Genomic DNA, 16569 nt, shown 5'->3' with positions numbered 1-16569 from the left:
ATGCAACAGCGTTCGGTATCTGGACGGTACGCAAATAGGCCGTACACACCCGACTGTACTACGGGAATTGGGCCGTTGTAGGGCAGAAACACTCGGACAGACAAGCAAAACAACCAGAGGTGTGTAGCTTCAGATAAGGAAAGTGCTTACACTAAATAAATAAAGCTAGGCAAATATAAATCACGGTGTGACAGTGCAGAGGGTGAACCATTTGTCACGGTTCGGTTCTGGGTTTGTGCCGCTTTGCAGCCAGGAATAGGATACCGCTTTTATTGTAGAGGGTTTTTCTTTTTTTTTACTGTGCAAAAGCACGCTCGGTTGGGAAAATAGAGACATTGGACATGGGTTTTGCGATTTAAGTGTCACCTGCCCCATAGTCTCCGAGATGTGTATCCGAGGTGTTTAATGAGATAGATTTTGCTTTTTGTGGGTACACATACAAATACTTTTAGTCTGTGATCGATAGAGGTGTAATCGGGTGTTTTTCGGGGAAGAATGCATATGCTCCAGCTAGGACAGCACATCGGTATCGGGGTTTTTGGTATAATGGGTGAGGTGAGTTTCCGGTGGGCATTAAAGGAATTGGCGCATGTGTGACGAAGCGCTCGCACCACGATCGCTTTCATCCGTTAGATACGAGCGCAGTGCAGGCACGTCTTCGCTACGATTAACTGACTGACTGAACGTGTTGTGTAAATGATGTATGTAAGATGGCAGAGCGTTAAAACAGGTAACGTAAAACATTAGAAACTAAACAAACGGAGGTTAGACACTAGAGAAATTATGCGGGTTCAATGAAAGTGCGTCTGAATAATCGCTAATTAGAGAAGATGCGCCACGAGTATGCTCGCGGCAGCAGCTGCTAACTAACTTCGTGAAAGAGAAGGTAATAACAATCCATTATGAAGCTTGGGAAAAAAAATCCACCTCTGTGTCTGTGCAAAAGCCGATTGAGGAATAATCGGACCCAAAAGAAAGTGAGAGGAATTAAGCAAAAATGATGGCGAAGGTTAGAAGTAAAAAAAAAACATTAAAATTCCATCCTTCAATCAATGTTGAACCTCCGAGTGATTTTATCCGAAAACCTTACCAGAGACATTAAAGTGAAGCAATTATGAGAGACAGCTGGTGATTGAGAGTTGTAGAAAATGGTGTATATTTTTATTTTAACAAATCAAAACGTATCCTAAACGAGGCGAAGATATTTAACGAATTAATTTAATTAATTTGAATGTAAGTGAAACCAGTGTACAGAGAGGTGTGAGTGTGTGTATGGTAAATAAATTGTAATATGAGTCAAATTGAGTAAGGAAAACTGTGTTCTACCTTCTTTTTAAATTCATTTGCATAACGCCCGTTGATTGAAAGAAATATATGAAAAAAAAAAAATTAATTTGCTACCGCTTTTGCTTCCGCTGTTCCACGCAAAACCACAAAAACCGACAGGAAGAAAAAAAAAAACTAACGAACAACACGTGAGTAATCGCACGGCACGTAGAAAATAGTCAGACAAGAAAATGATGAAAAAAGAGTAAAACACCATTCAACCGAACCCCTATGTGGAAAAATATGGGAAAATCTGTAACTGCAAACAATAATAAAATAAAACAGAAAAAATGTCATAAATGAAAGCAGAAACTAAGAACGAGATGGAAGAGAAAAAAACGGTCCCAACAAGAAAGCGAGAGAGAGAAAAAGACTTATGAAAGAAAACAAAAGTATTAAATTAAAAGTGGAATGTGAACTGGTGTGCTGAGCCTGGTGTGGTTTCTTTGTTTGTGTCCGCCTCCACTCAACCACGTTCGGTTATCATTTGTCGGAGGGGGTGGGTTGAAGGTGAAAGGTGAACGAAAAGTGGTGGTTGGTGGGTGGGTGGGTCGGTGCAGTTGCAGCAGTTCCAGCTGTCCTGGAGCGTGTGCGTACGGCACCACTTACGGTGCTGCAGAAGGAAATGAAATGAAATCGAAAGCGAATGAAAGAAATTCTCACGCATCATTTTGTGATCACCCTGAAGGGGTGGAGGAGAGAGGGGGAAGGAGGAAGGGTGTATTTTTTTTTGTTATGACTTTTCCCTCCCGTTGTGGGGTGGTGGTGGCATTTTTTTCCCGCCAAATCTTTTCTTTTCCCATTATTTCCATAACCGAGCGAACTTTAACCTCTGCCCACCAGAGGGCGTCGTGCACGTGCCTGATCAGCGTGATGCGCCGGTTCATGCTCGCGAAAAGGGGTGATGATGATTATGATAGCATAAATTGTAAGTAGAAACTGAAAGCGTAAAAGCATAATGCGAAACTGGGTTCCCAAGTGCCTTTCGGTGCTTGGTTTTGAATAAAAAAGATGATTTTTTTCAAAGATTTTGTCCCTTATAGGAAAATGCTTCTGTTGTGGATAAATAACGTTGTAATAACGATTGCAGTTAAGGGCAAAGCGATGCAAAGTGTTGTGTTATGAGGATAAATTTTCATTTCCCAAAACCACTTGGAACTTACAAGGAAAACCCCAAACCAATGTAACAGCTTTAATTAAACGATGAGTTTATACAGCTGCAACGGCAACTTGTCTTTATGCATAAAAATCATTGGAAAAAATATCCATTTAAATAACACCGAACGCATTCACAAAGCGGAGCGGTCAAAATCCTCTAATGAATGACCTCCGCGACACCCGTGTTCGTGTCAAAGTGCAGTGGCAATCTACAGTGAAACAAGATAATTGCAAATTGCGACAGAATAGCAAAGAACCACACAACCATTTTCTTCACCGGTTTGTCTTTCTTCGCTTTGCATACTAATCAGCACTTCTTCAGCCGTACGTTTCGCGCAAAATGAAAGCCAACTGCAGACTCTGTCCCCGCGTGCGGGGATCAATAATTAGTTTGTTTAATCGAAACGACCCAAGGGTTGAAATTAAATCTCACAAAAACAGTTCATTCAACGGGAGGGAAACTTTGCCAGTAACGGGGAAAATGCATGCGATTAAGTTTGGTCGATTGAAGGTGCTTCAGCCGCATCTCACCATCGTAGGAGACGAGTGGTAATTTTCCCCGGTGATCCCCCAAGGGGTCCTTAGGTCTCGAATTTGTTTGCGGCTGCAAAGTGTCCGGTGAAACGATAAGATAAGACTTTCGGAAGGAAAAGCTGCGTTCTTCTCCGATAGACGGAACCGAAGCGATGACCAAATTCCGGAAGAAAAGGGTAAGCAGATCAGGTTTATGCTTAATTGCGAACGAAAGCAATCGATTGGTCTGCCGTCTGCTGCAGCGAACGTTAAACGCGTCGAAAGGTGATAATTTTGTTGTCTGAGTTTGCGTTGGGGAAGAAAGTTTTCTTATCGATTAGTGAATTGCAACGCTAAGGGGTAAAGAAAACTTCCGCGAAGGGGTTTGGAAAGATGAAGAAACGATTTTATAAAGGAGTTAAATTCAAAGAAATGAAAGAAATGAAAGAAATGAAAGAAATGAACAAAATGAAAGAAAGAAAGAAATGAAAAGAATCTTTATATTCAATAACATGAACCTTGTTTTAAAAGGATGATTTTTGAAGGAAAGATTAGCATCCTTGATAACCCTAAAAGCAATGAGATTCTACTGAAAGGTCCTTTTAATTTATTCAGAAGCGCTTTTGAAAAATTATTATCGAAAAATTAAATCGGCCACTCTATGGCAGGTAGAAATGAAGAAATTAATTAATTATATTTTTATCTTTTCATTTGAGCCTTTTTTTGTTCACAATTTAAGGAATCTTTGACACCCTTTTATTTTTCTTACTCTTTGGCATTATCTCTTTCTGCTACTTTTCAATTTTCCTCTGTTTTTATGTCAATGTACTATGTATGTTGTTCCTTCTTTTACTTGTTTATTTGTGTTTGAAAAATCTATGTTTTGTATGACTGACTAACCATGTAGTTGGATTGTCAGTTCTCACTACGAGGGGACGTTCTTGATGGGCTTTGAATCCCGATCCTGCCGTTTGAAGATTGGCGCTGCTGTCACCTACACCACCACTGGACCGTCATATTAAATTGTAAATAAATAAATATGACGGCTCTACGCCGTATTGTACATTTTATTGAATTTATTTATTTATTTTATTTAATTATTTATTCACAGCGATCGACGCCGTTTAATTGTTAAAATGGTACGTGCTATTTTGTTAAAGGCATTCCGTTGCTTGGTTATGTTCAAATCCTGAATGTTTTCTATATTTTATGCTAGCAAGCCAGCACATTCGTTCAATGTTTAAATAATATTATTTTGCTTGCGAACTTGCTTTGCTGACCTCCTATGTTTCCTTTGCTTATCTTTTTTTTAAATAATGTTATAATAATGTTTAAAATAATGTAACCCAAAATTTAGTTTGAAAAATTGCTTCCATCTATCCTTTTCATTTCATCATGATTCACAATTTTTTACTACTTATATTTAGAAAAATAGCAGCACGGCCAAGCCGTTCTATCGGAATAAAAATTATAATTAGAAAAGAGACTTCTAATGTATTATAGTCCAAAAGTACGCAGATCAAGACGCGACTATTCGAAGTAGTTAAAAGATCATCACCTGCGCATTAACGTCATGGCCAATGATGTACTACAGCAGGCATTTAAATTAACATTTGAACAATCGTCATACCAGCTGGCAAAGAAGAACGTGCTAACTCAATTTTTCAACGCCCCAAGAAACGCTCATCCACGCACCGCCATTTGGTCAGCATAATCTTATGCCCCTGTCTCGTTCGCGCGCTTTGAACTAATTACAATCACTAATGACCGCTAAATTTCTGCAATTAGCAACTTTATCCATCTCTCAGCCCAGGAGACTTGCTGGGACGTCAAAGGCTAGGGGCGGCACGCAAGATGCAAGATGCTGCTCACCGTACAGATTATGACACCGTGCAAACAAGGCACAACAATCTACAACCGGGGACAAACGAAAAAAAAAAAAACGCGTAACTTTTCCATCGGACACTGATTGTTCATCTTTTTGCTTCTATTTCCCGTCATGCTTCTCAGGTGCAAGTTCCGTAAAGAAGAGCGAGAGAGAGAGACAGGGAGAGTGAAAAAATCCACCGGTTGGAAATAAATTTATGTATTCCAAGTTTTACGAAATCTTATAAGCGTCCAGCCAATCTCAGGTTTTGCAAAGGCAACGCCATTATCATTTGCCGTGTTGCAATCACGGATGTCCTGAAGGAGTGAGTATGCTGTTGTTGTTCTGTTGACCAACAACAGTACTAACCTGGACACACCACTGGGTCATCTCCGTTGTTGACTAGAATGAAGCCTGGCTACTGGCCAACAGCACAGCCCGAGAGGAGAGTTTTCATTTACTTTTACAGCACACCGGCGCTGGGCTCAGCTCAGTAAGCTCCGTCCGGGTACGGGCGATAAACTTTTTAATGGAAATTGGATGTAGCATGAAGGCGAAGTCCGACCGACTTCGCTAGAGCCGGAAGTGCACTCCAGCTTACTGCTTGCCAATTCTTATCCACACTCGCTCGCTGGTGTGGCTGGTTTGAAGTTCTTGCCATCGGTAAGGGCATACCGGCATAAAATGTGCATCATTAGCATGACTTTCGCATACGATCGATCGATATCGATACCGGGACGATGGGAGGTGGCGGGCCTGTCCCCAGCAAGATCGATACCGGAGGTCGAACATGTATCGACGTTTGGATGGGTTTAATAAATGGTTGTTTTTCTGGTTGAACGAAGCTACGTACTACAAACGGCTACAGGTCAGGTGGTAACACAACTCCACGAGGATGTGCGGTGTATGTGTACGGAGAAATTTCCCATTTTCCGTCCGATTCGATGTGCGTGTGTTGTGGATGCTTACTCAATCGTGCACGGATCGATACACGGCGACAGTATATTACACCCGGTATCCGTTAACGGTGAAGATCCAGCGTCGTAGCAAAATGGACCAACGGAAGTGGCCAGTGCGGGGCGCAAAACGGGGGGAGAGAGCAGCAGTCATGCTTTTCCGGCTCGATGAACATGGCGGCAAGCAAGTAAGCGATCCGGTCCCCGGATCATCATGATGATGGAAGCTGTCGACGTCCTTTTTGCGTCTCGAAAAAAGGTTTATTTTTATCCACACTCTAATCGTCAAGGACGAAGAAATTACCGTTGGGCGTACATGGGGTACGGAACAGCATCTTACTGCCTTTTTTCGAGCGAGGAAAAATTATATTATTTTTGTAAGAAATGATATAAAAGCAGGACGTTGAAAATGCTTTTGACAGCTATCCAATTATCGGTGCTGTTTTGCTTTTTCCTAGTTTAATATGTAGTATTTGTAGAAGAGTTGTAAGCGTTAATTTTCCTATCTTTTTCACGCAAGTATAGATACGACAGAAGATTTAACTCTTTCAATAACCTGCAATACTTCATTGTTGATATGAATCTGGAGCTAAAAGCCTGGAAAGTCATGGTAAAGTTTCCTAGTTTTATCGCACACTGGACATGAAGTGGCAATATTTTCCGGTTCACTGCAGGAAGCAATGTCCGAAGGGTGTGGTTTTTTTACGATAAAAATAAACGGTCCAATAAGTCATTGTTCCAAAATCCATGTTGAAGCTGGTTCGGATTAAGGCGATGCTGGGAAAAAGGCAATAAATGCCTTACCTTACCTATGTTGTCGTTCGTCAATTGGAAAATTGGAAAGCTTCTACTCTATCTTGCCGACCGAAAACCACCCACTCACACACACATACTAGCTCTAAACGATAAATCAAGCCAACCCCGAAAATGGAATCGCAGTTTCCTCCATTTTAGCTGATTTCTGTTTAAAAATTCATCACCTTCAGCCGAACATGATAAATTTCATTTTCCGTCCAACTTTTAAAAGCAAAACACGGTCAATAATCGAAGCCCGTGTTTACGGGCTACCAAAGTCTTGTTTGTCTTTTTTGCTGGCTCTGTCTTGCTTCAGCAAAGCAACTACCAAACACGACCAAAGTAATCGCCGTCTATCGCAGTGAGATTACTTCAAAAGTAGATAAAAGTTTGACACTTGTTACCGTTGGATAAACAGCCACGCAGCACTGCCGATCGTAGCCCATAATGCTACTCGGAGAGATAATAAACCAGGGTCGAAAAAGGCAGGGTACAAACCGTGCTACTTGTTCGCTGCAGCACTTGATGTATTTGTTTCGATGGTTCTGAGAATATGCTGTCCCAAACCTTGGCTAGGGAAGAGACTTAACTTCAGCCTAACCTTACTAACTGCAAACAGAAATCTCTGCCGTGTGCCGCGAAAAGTTGCCGAACATTGTTTGGTGAATTTAATTAAAACATTAACAACCGCATTTGTAGGCGCGAGTGAGCTATTTTCCAGACAGGAATTGTGGAGCCGACGGTGCGACCTGCGTGAGAACGGTTTTTCGATCCCCATGCGGATGAAGAGTTAAGCTTTCTTGAGAAAGTTTATCACGAGTTGCAGCAATGTAGGCGCACCGGGTTCGAATCGATGTGGCGCCTAAAGGTTGTGTGTATTATGGAACGAGAGCGTTGGAAAATTGGTAACACCAGGGCTCTAATTACTCGCAATTTTGTTCGTTCTGCAGCTGCACTCTGGATCAATTTTCTTTTACAAAAACCGGCAAAGTTTCTCCCTCGACTGGGATGACGCTACCGTGCGAAACTTTGTTATTGAATTATGATGCTTTTCATAACAAGAAACGTAAGTTTTTCCTGGTAGTTTTATGCATTTTTGGAGGAATTCTTTTAACGCTGCAATTTCTAACCACAAACATATTTTTAACGTTGTTCGTAAGAGCTTCAGGAAGAGAGAAAACTACCATGTGATGGCTCAACAATTTTTTGAAGCGTTCACATTAAAATTCCACCACAAAGCTGTGTGTGCATGTATGCAAACAAAGAGTTTCAACCTCAGGGCGTTTGTGAGGATACTTGAGAGGATGCGAGCTGGTACACTCGGCAAACGAAAATAGCTTCGTTGCGAAGAGGATTTTTCGTCGGAGATACATGAAGGTTTTCAGAGAGCTGCCACTTTGATCCTCTGTGGCCACGGTGTGGAAATGTCTCTAACGGGAAGGTTCTTCTTTTCACCAGGAAGACATTTGTGTGCGGAAACTAACAACTGAAAACCTCACTTTCAGTTATTTCAATGAGCAGAACAATCCTTGAATATAAAGAACGAATTAATGAGAAATGTTTTACAGGAATACAGGAATTCGGGCAAATTTTGTACTGAAACGTTCCAGTAAAAACCACAAATTCCTGTGACTGAATACATATCATAATAAATTAAATTTGTCTAGCTTCTTTTATAAGCCTTTAGCTGTGAAACATTAGTTGAAAGCTCTTTTCAAAGGCCGGAACATCCAAAAACCACTCGACTCCACTAACAAGCTCGCTTCATCCCAAACATGTGTCACATGGTGTTGTGTTGTACAATTCTTTTCCCTACTCCCGCTTATCACGTTACGTACAAATTAATTGCCATTAACTAGTCGCCCGATGAGCCAAACCTTCAGGCTGAGCCGTTACCCGGAAAACTCACGCCACACGTGGAAGTGGCTGCTCAACAATTTCCCCTTTGAAGCGGTCGGCAGGCCGGTTCGTGTACTTGAGTTGGATCGGAAAGAAGGATTAGCCTGATTGCCTCGAGTTGCACTCTAACGAAAACCAACCCAACTTCACCCAACCCCCTAGCTCGCTGGGAGGGGATTATTTTTTATGTCCACTTCTCGCACCATCTCTCACTGATTGTGGGTGAACTAAATCTATTAGTAGCTGAAGCCGCCCTGAAGGCTTTTGCAGCGGGCGAGCGGTAAATCGTTTTAAGCGGTTACAGGGCGGATGATCAACAAGCCAACAAGCCGACGATTAGATGCGCGACTTGTAGCGAGCGTATTTGGTAGCTAAACGTTGTCACGAGCGCACATTAAGTAGACGGTGAGGAGACAGTGATCGATACTGGGCCGTGGGGCAATTCGTTGGAAAATTGCGTTACTGACAATTCGATGGCGAATAAAACAATTGTTACCTCGTTCTCAGTATGATTAGAAAATTTATAGGAACTTTTGTGTCTTTTAACAAAGCTTAAAACTTAATCAATCAATGATTTGCTTTAGTCTAAAGTGATCAAGGAGTGTTATAAAACAAATATTATTTTCAATCCGAAAATGAAACGACTTACGAAAAGCGAAAACATATTTATGATTTGAAGTTTGATTTGAAGTCAAAAGCAAAAATGAGGATATAAGATAAAATGTCATGAGTGATATATAGGGGGAAATGTCAAAGAAAGAAAAATAAAACAAATGGAGTGAAAAAAAGAAAATTGAATAAAAAACTAAATACTAAATGTAAGAAAATTGACAATACGGCACTGGACCGTAATAATCAAATGTAAATAAATGTAAGAAAATGTTTAATCAAACAAAAATAATAAATAAGCTCATGAAAAAACTACAATACAAATAAAATATGAACAGAAAAATAACACAATAAACTACAAAACATTAGAAAGAGCTTTAAACACAGAAAGTTACATAAGGAAAAAGTACATAAACTTTTTAAAACTTAACACAAAACAGTAAAAAAATAACATGAAAAACGATCCAAACAGTGGAATAAAATCACCACAAACAAGAATAAACAAGAGAGAAGAAAAGGGCTCCTCTAAGTATTAATCTATATCCTCTGCTTTATCGGAATAAATCATTAAATAATCTTCTTTTTAAAGACGATAAAAATCCACTGCAATTACAGAATACAACGACTCGTTTGCTTCGTAATCAATTAGCTACCGAATCCAATCACTAATCTGCTCAATAATCGTTAAAAATCAACTCTCGATTACTTCCAGCTGTCATATCGTTCAACCGGATTTGATGGATTTTCCACGTCACTGAGCAACCCACCGAGCGTTGTGGTGCTTCCATTCGCATACATCGGTCGCAGCAAAATGGCGCGAAATACAACGGTAGCAGCAGCAGCAACAGTACGGTACGGTAGAATTGATTTACATTCTTCACTAAAGACATGTAGCATACGGTGGGCTTCGTTCGATGAAGCCCTCGTTTTTGCTCAGTGAAAAACAAACATTTACTTTCTCACGGCGCTGAGTGCATGCGTTCTTATCGATTCTTTAAGCATCCGCCGTTAGGTTCGGTGTCTTTGTCGTGCAAAAAAAAAAAAAAAAAAAAAACGAGGACGAAGATGAACCATCCATGACCCTGCCAACCATGAACCATATCAATCGGGAAATGGGCCATAGCTAATAAGGATGTTACACGCTGGATCGATTCTTGTTGGTTCTGTGTTATGTTGTCGTACGCTTGTCGAAGCTACGATAAACACGGACCGGTACCAGATTGCTTCAGTAACAGTAACTTCGTTTAGCAGGAAGAATGTTCCTTTTCCCCGGTTTAATGCAAGCGCCCAAAGATACTCCATTTCCGATGCAAGATTGTTTCAAGAAGTCTTCCGAAACCGATCGACGGCCGAGGTTGGAATTGGAATGGGAGGGCTGGGACAGAAGGCACAGTGTGTTTGGGTGAAGCCAGACGAACAGCATTTACCGTGTACCCTGTGTAGGACGAGCAAACATGCACCGCGCCATGTAGCCGCATTTGGTTCGTGCAGTGTGCGAAATGTGTGTGTGTGTGTGAGTGGAGGAGAGAAACGCGTGCTAACAAGCAATTAAATGCAGCCGTAACAAACTTTTACAGAACCCCCATCTACAGTACACGGTGTGTCGTACTTGAGTCGTATAGCTCCGTGCTTCATCTGCGTCAGAGAAGCGTGAGGGTTCGTTTTGCACCCACAATCACGCCATGCGCCATGTTTCCACATGGCAGATTCACTTACACTCACTTCCACCTTCCAAATACGTGGATAGTTCTCACTTTGCCTATTATTGCACATTCGATAAGACACACGAAGGTATGGGAGGATGGGTCGATTAGGCGCCGCCCGCCCCATTGCACGGGAAGGTGCACAGCAGTCAGCAGTACTGTGTCAGGAGTGTGCCTGCAAAACTGCAACCTTCACCTTTTATTTACACACCCAAGCATTACGGTCTTGCCCTTAATTCCATCGATGTCTATTGCTTCCGACAGTGTGTACGTGTAGTTTGCCTTCCCTCCTGTGTGCATTCTCCATGGCAAGAAGCCAATGTCATCCCATGGTAAGACTCTGATAGATGGTTCTTTCACATTGCACCTTAACTTTATGCTCTGCAGTTTCACCTGTAGAACTTTTTTTTGTTTTTGGAGGGAAAAGGTAAAAGGGCAAATAAACTAAATACATTCCAAATGGGCGCTCTCTTTTGACACACCACACACACACCCCGCTCCGGAATACAACCAGAATGATAATGAATGAAATGGAAGATTCCGAAGCAAAATGATACAAATTCAGCAGTAAATCATTTTGTTTCATTCGAGCCATCGAACTGTGCGCGTTCCGTCTTCATGCATTATTCAGTTCAACGTCGAAGCTGAACATCAGGAAGAGTCAAATAATCATCCAACGAAATAGGATGACTCTATCACTCGGTGGAAGTTGTTCCAGATATCCCTGTTTCGCTGAAAGATGCTTATATCCTTATTACTATTTGTGCTTTTCTTCGAAAAAGGGATTAAGGACGATGCATAAATGTACCAAACACGGATCAGCAAGAAACAGCAGAATGAGAGCAGTCTCCACATAGCAAATAATTTCTCCTTCGGCCACATCCGGCATGCACAAGCGTTAAACGATGATCGATGGATCTGACGCTAAAAAAGGCCCTCGGAAATTGCTGCACTTGCAATTTATTGCATTCCTCCGGGAAGTACGGGCAAGCAACAGGATGTATGCGAATACCACCTGTTGCACGTTCCCGACCTGCTCTACCCTATCAGAGAGTGATTGTGAAAATAATCAACTAATCGATGCTGTCGATTTCTCGATAGTCGCGTTGCGTGCACGCGCGAGACTTGCCAAACGGCAGGCAGCAATATGATGCTGGAAAGCAGCAGCTCTGCTTTACATTGAGACGCCGGGGGGCTACGGGATGGCTGGAATCTCTACCCCATGTAGCTTCATACTCCATTAGCGAACGAGATGCTTCAGATGCTATCTCTCGACCAACGGCGTGGCTCACACACACCCAACTGATAAGCCGCACAACAACAGCCGTGAGGCGTGTGGAATGGCGAACACTTACACATCGCGATTCCCAACACGTTATACCCCAAAGCCACACGGAAGCTTACGCTTTTGGCCAAGCATCTGGGGGAAATGCAACACTTTTGCCTAACCAACTCGCAGTAACTACCTTCAACAGCATAAAAGTTTTCCCTGTGAATCCTTGCTCCTTGGTGGAAGATTTTTTTGCAAAGTTTATGCAAACTAATATCTGTTTACTGAGGACATCGTACAAGTGACGATGTCTGATTCTGTTCGTCTTTTCACTACCCCTGTTTTTTCAAAAACAAAACCCCACCCTACAATTTCGTAGGCATGTTAATTGACGCTACGTAAATTGCATAACTTATCTCAGCTGCTTTAGAGCTGCAGGCTGGCCGCAACCAACTCTTCCCAAGGCTATACATCACATCCAACACTCCCTACTGCGGGAAGGGAGGGAGCGGCTTCCCCATTTGGAAGATTCTTATCTGTTGCGCACGAAGATTCAGCGACGCTGGAATGTAACTGTGGCCGTGGTGCGCGTGTTTGTTTGGCTTTTGCGTTTGCGGTGAGATTGTTTTGCGCCTCTGGTATAATTGGGACCTGGGGGTACCTACCCCGTACACAGGTGTAGGCGTACAGCAAGGCAGGGTGTCACACAATCACGTTCGAAGTGTTGTGGCTCCTGTGGAGTGAAACCTCCGTCATCAAAAAATTGCTCCCTCGCGGACGCGAACGCGGACACACATACACAAGGAGAGCCATTTCCATCGCTTCTAGCAAGTCTTCCAACGATCGCCGAGCGCCGGTTTCTGGCTCGAAGCAAGATTGCTTTCATTCTATATTCGAATGGGTGCTAATGAGTGGTACGGCATACAAAGCACGAGAAATTGGGACACCCCGTCTTGGCCACCCTCACCATTGGACGGAAACGCGTTTCGGAATGCGTTTGATGTTGGCAAGAGCAGCGATGAGAATTAGCGATGAAGCATGTGCTGTGTACAGATTATTGAAATATAATCGACCACGCGAGAAGGTGGCCCGGCCATCTCGCATGCACTCACCTCTCCATTACAATGTATTGCCTGTCTCGGTTCGAACTCGCAAGGCAAGCGCCACCATTCTTGTGAAGTGGCGCAAACGATCAACGGACACCGGTGTGTGGGGCCGCGAGGGGTGAGGGTTTTGAAAAATCGTCATTCTCCACCGTCTCCCAGACATGTTGATAGACATCGGTCAATGTCAACTTGCTGGCTCGCATGACATGATATCATCAGCTCATTAGTATAGTTGACAATGGCCGATCATTTGACGGCTCCGGGGGAGGACACGGCACACGGCTGTCTACGTGTACGTCACGCGCTAATATTTAGTGCTAGTAGCTACACTTGTAATCCTTACAGAAATTGCAAGAGAAAATAGTGAACAGATTTTGGAGGTCCCAAGTGGCTCTTCCCTAACGCTTAGACTCTGCGCAACGAAGCGCGTAGATCGGGCCCGCGAATTGCTGATAATGGTACTACGTAATTTCTCGTAACCTTTGCAAGTGCGTCACACACATCGAGCACCCCGGGGAGATCTGATTTGTCGATAGATATATTCCGCGATAGAGCTCATTCATCAGTTTCGTCTACCGGGGCTACCTGTTGCTGTTGCTTTTCGGCGTTAGCACACATGTACCTGATCGGTTGAACTTCCACAGCGTGCAGGAACTTGGACAGCGAAACATCCGAAATGGGAAACCTTGCATACCCATGTACCCGCGCGTACAATGCTATCTTATCGCGCCTCGGTGCCTCGGGAGAGGCGAGAGATATGTGCCCGAGATTACTGTTCTTTGTAAGAATCTTAAAGCTAAGCTCCCACAGCTGTCGTACCCGGTTGTGGCACAGAGAACTAGCATTGCTTTACGATGGGGGAAGAGAAAGAGAGAAAAAAAAGAAGGAAAAAACATGGTAAAACTTCTGCTCAAGGTTTTGTCCAAAAGGGGACCACCAACCCAGTTGGTGGCAACATTCAATCCACTCCTCCCTTGGGGAGAATGATCAATCTTTAGGACATTATCTGGGTCAATTGCACCATCGCTCGAATCGGTGAACAATACGGACAACACTACAGCATTACAACAATCGAACGCTACAAACACCCCCTGACTAGTGCTCCCAATGTGTCTATTCCATGACCCCGGGGGAGGGGGGTTCAATGTCGGTAGGAAGCGGAAGTTGATCCCCAGTAAATGACGGTACACGAAACGGAAGCGGTACCACGATACAGGAACAATCGTCAATCCGCCGGAAATCGATGTGAGGGTGGAATTTATTGGATTGCTTTCCACCGTTTTCGGCCCCCCTCCAACGTGATTGGGGGGGAGTTGAGTATTATATCCGGGGGACACAACTGATAATTGATATTTTCACTAAACACACCACAAGGTATTTGTATGGGGAGGGGAGGAGAGACACAATCAATAGATACGATAGGAAATGAGGCTTTCATTAAACTAGCGAGTAGGTTATTGTTTTCGGGTTCGGGACAAATCGTTCGTTGGATCTATTGCTATTGATTCTTGAAAAGGGCAACCGGGCTCCAATAAAGCAATTCCTGATCTTTATCCAATGTCAAGTGTGGTGCCTGGTGACGACAATAAGGTAAGGACTTTGTGGAGAAGTAATTATTCTACCGTATTCTGCATTCGAAGGAAAAACTTTTCCAACAAAGTTTCATCCAGCCGCAGAGCTTTCTTTTGAACTTCCGAACTCTTCCGTACGACGTAACAATCGTGTTACTTACGTGTATAATCCATCATCGAGCTGTGGTGCGCCATTGTCGTCGGTTTCGGTACGGCTGGGTTCATACAAAGCAGGTGACGTCACTTTGCAGGCGTCACAACAAATGCACCACAACAGCGCACGCTCTCGTAAACCCCTTTTTCTTCTGCTAGGGTTGTCTCTAGGCCGCGACGAATCGTTTTGCGATTTTTCTTCCCAAACAAATTACGTTCACCTGCCGTCGCCGGTGGCTGTCGTACTGGCCCCTTTTACTTCTCCAAAGAAAGGATTCGTGAAGGGGTTTTGTAGGTCTGTTTTTTTTTTTGTCACACAAAACACACACACACACACACACTGCACGAAACTTCGAACTTTGCCTGTTTGCTTTAGCCGGCCGGAAATGGCTTCCTTCGGAATGCCGGAACTAACACTTCACTTTCATCAGCACGCAAAGCACGCGGGGATCGATTTTTTGTGTTTGCTGTTGTTTGCCACTGTGGTGTATGTGATTTTTTTTTTTCGGCGGGATGTTCTTCGATAGATGCGATACACCGGAAATAGGTATGCTGAAACTTCCTGCCCCGAAAGCAAGATAACCGGGAGCACTCTAAGCAAAGGGAAAGGACGAGATTGATTTTCTCAGCACCAAGTTCACCAAGAGTTACAGCTGAGTTCGCGGTAGTGTGGACGGGTCTTTCTTTGGCTAGACAAATTACCCAAGAAAATGATTGCTAAGGGACGTTGGAAAAGATTCACTTTTGTTGCCTGTTACGATACCAATTTCAAAAATTAATAAGGAAATCACAAACACAAACAATCGAACGAAGAAACAATGGACAAAAAACGAACCACAAAACAACCACACCACCAGCAAGTGTAATCACAGTAAAAGGTGTCCTTGAGCTTTCCTAAAGGTGTCCTAAAGAATTCCAGCTCTTACCACCAGAGCGGGACAGTAACAGTAAGGTTACCTCGGGACACAGCATAAAAAGCACCACAGCACACCGACTGCTCAACGGTTGCATGATGAGAAAATAATTAAAACCTTTCCAAAATGGGAAAATAAATTGAAAAGCACATCGCGATGCTTTGACCACAATGGGGTTTGGTAGTCGGCCAGGAATGACATCGAGAGTAAGGAACGCGCGCGCAATTTTTGTGTTTCCTACTGCTGCTTGGCATTCTTATTTTTCTTGCTCCTCTCAATTGAACCACTTGGCGGCCACATAATACTGGCACGTTTGGCTTCGGTGCGTACGTGTGTGTTGGTGATACAGGTGGTTTTCGTTTCAGCGTCGCGTCTCTGGCCGCCGTCGAAACTGTGTGGAGCAGAGTGTACCTTCTCCTGCCCGCCAGCATATGCTATGGAGACGAACCCTACAAACAACACCTTTCCGACACTTATTGACACTTTTGGTATGCAAACACGCAGGCTGAGTAAGAAGCTAGCGTTTTTTTTTTCGTCTGAAGGGTTCCAGTTGAAATCTTTGTAGCATGCAGATGCGATTTACGTGTAGTTTTTTTTTGGGGGGACAGCAGAACTTAAGGTAACAACACCTCAGCCACTACACCGAATGACGCTGGAGATGAGTGAAATAGTTACACGTGATGGTTTTCAGTATAAGTTCCTCCTTTCCGGCGGGGGGAACCTATTTTT

General features: G+C 43.2%; 3 protein-coding genes across 7 annotated transcripts in view; all 3 read right to left on the bottom strand.

The window, feature by feature from the left end:
* The window catches only part of LOC126562737 (F-actin-capping protein subunit alpha), a 172348-nt gene extending 167168 nt beyond the window's left edge, over window positions 1-5180 (bottom strand). Inside the window, exon 1 of the mRNA XM_050219314.1 lies at window positions 5175-5180. The gene's annotated coding sequence lies outside the window, so the exon portion shown is untranslated. The remainder of the gene's footprint in view (window positions 1-5174) is intronic.
* The window catches only part of LOC126563070 (protein lethal(2)essential for life-like), a 566897-nt gene that overhangs the window by 48908 nt on the left and 501420 nt on the right, over window positions 1-16569 (bottom strand). The gene's annotated exons all lie outside the window — the stretch shown is intronic.
* Window positions 1-16569, bottom strand: part of LOC126561535 (high affinity cAMP-specific and IBMX-insensitive 3',5'-cyclic phosphodiesterase 8) — an 88162-nt gene that overhangs the window by 42542 nt on the left and 29051 nt on the right. Inside the window, exon 1 of one of the 5 annotated variants that reach the window (XM_050217747.1) lies at window positions 14935-15037. The exons of the other annotated variants lie outside the window; for them this stretch is intronic. Within the exon in view, the coding sequence (XP_050073704.1) occupies window positions 14935-14998 (64 nt within the window). The 5' untranslated portion in view covers window positions 14999-15037. Of the gene's footprint in view, window positions 1-14934; window positions 15038-16569 lie in introns of those variants that run through there. 5 annotated transcript variants of the gene reach the window in all.

This window comes from Anopheles maculipalpis, chromosome 3RL, assembly GCF_943734695.1.
Source record: "Anopheles maculipalpis chromosome 3RL, idAnoMacuDA_375_x, whole genome shotgun sequence".
Taxonomy (NCBI): Eukaryota; Metazoa; Arthropoda; class Insecta; order Diptera; family Culicidae; genus Anopheles; species Anopheles maculipalpis.
The sequence above is the reverse complement of the archived record's forward strand: the minus strand, read 5'-3'. Positions and strand labels throughout refer to the sequence as shown.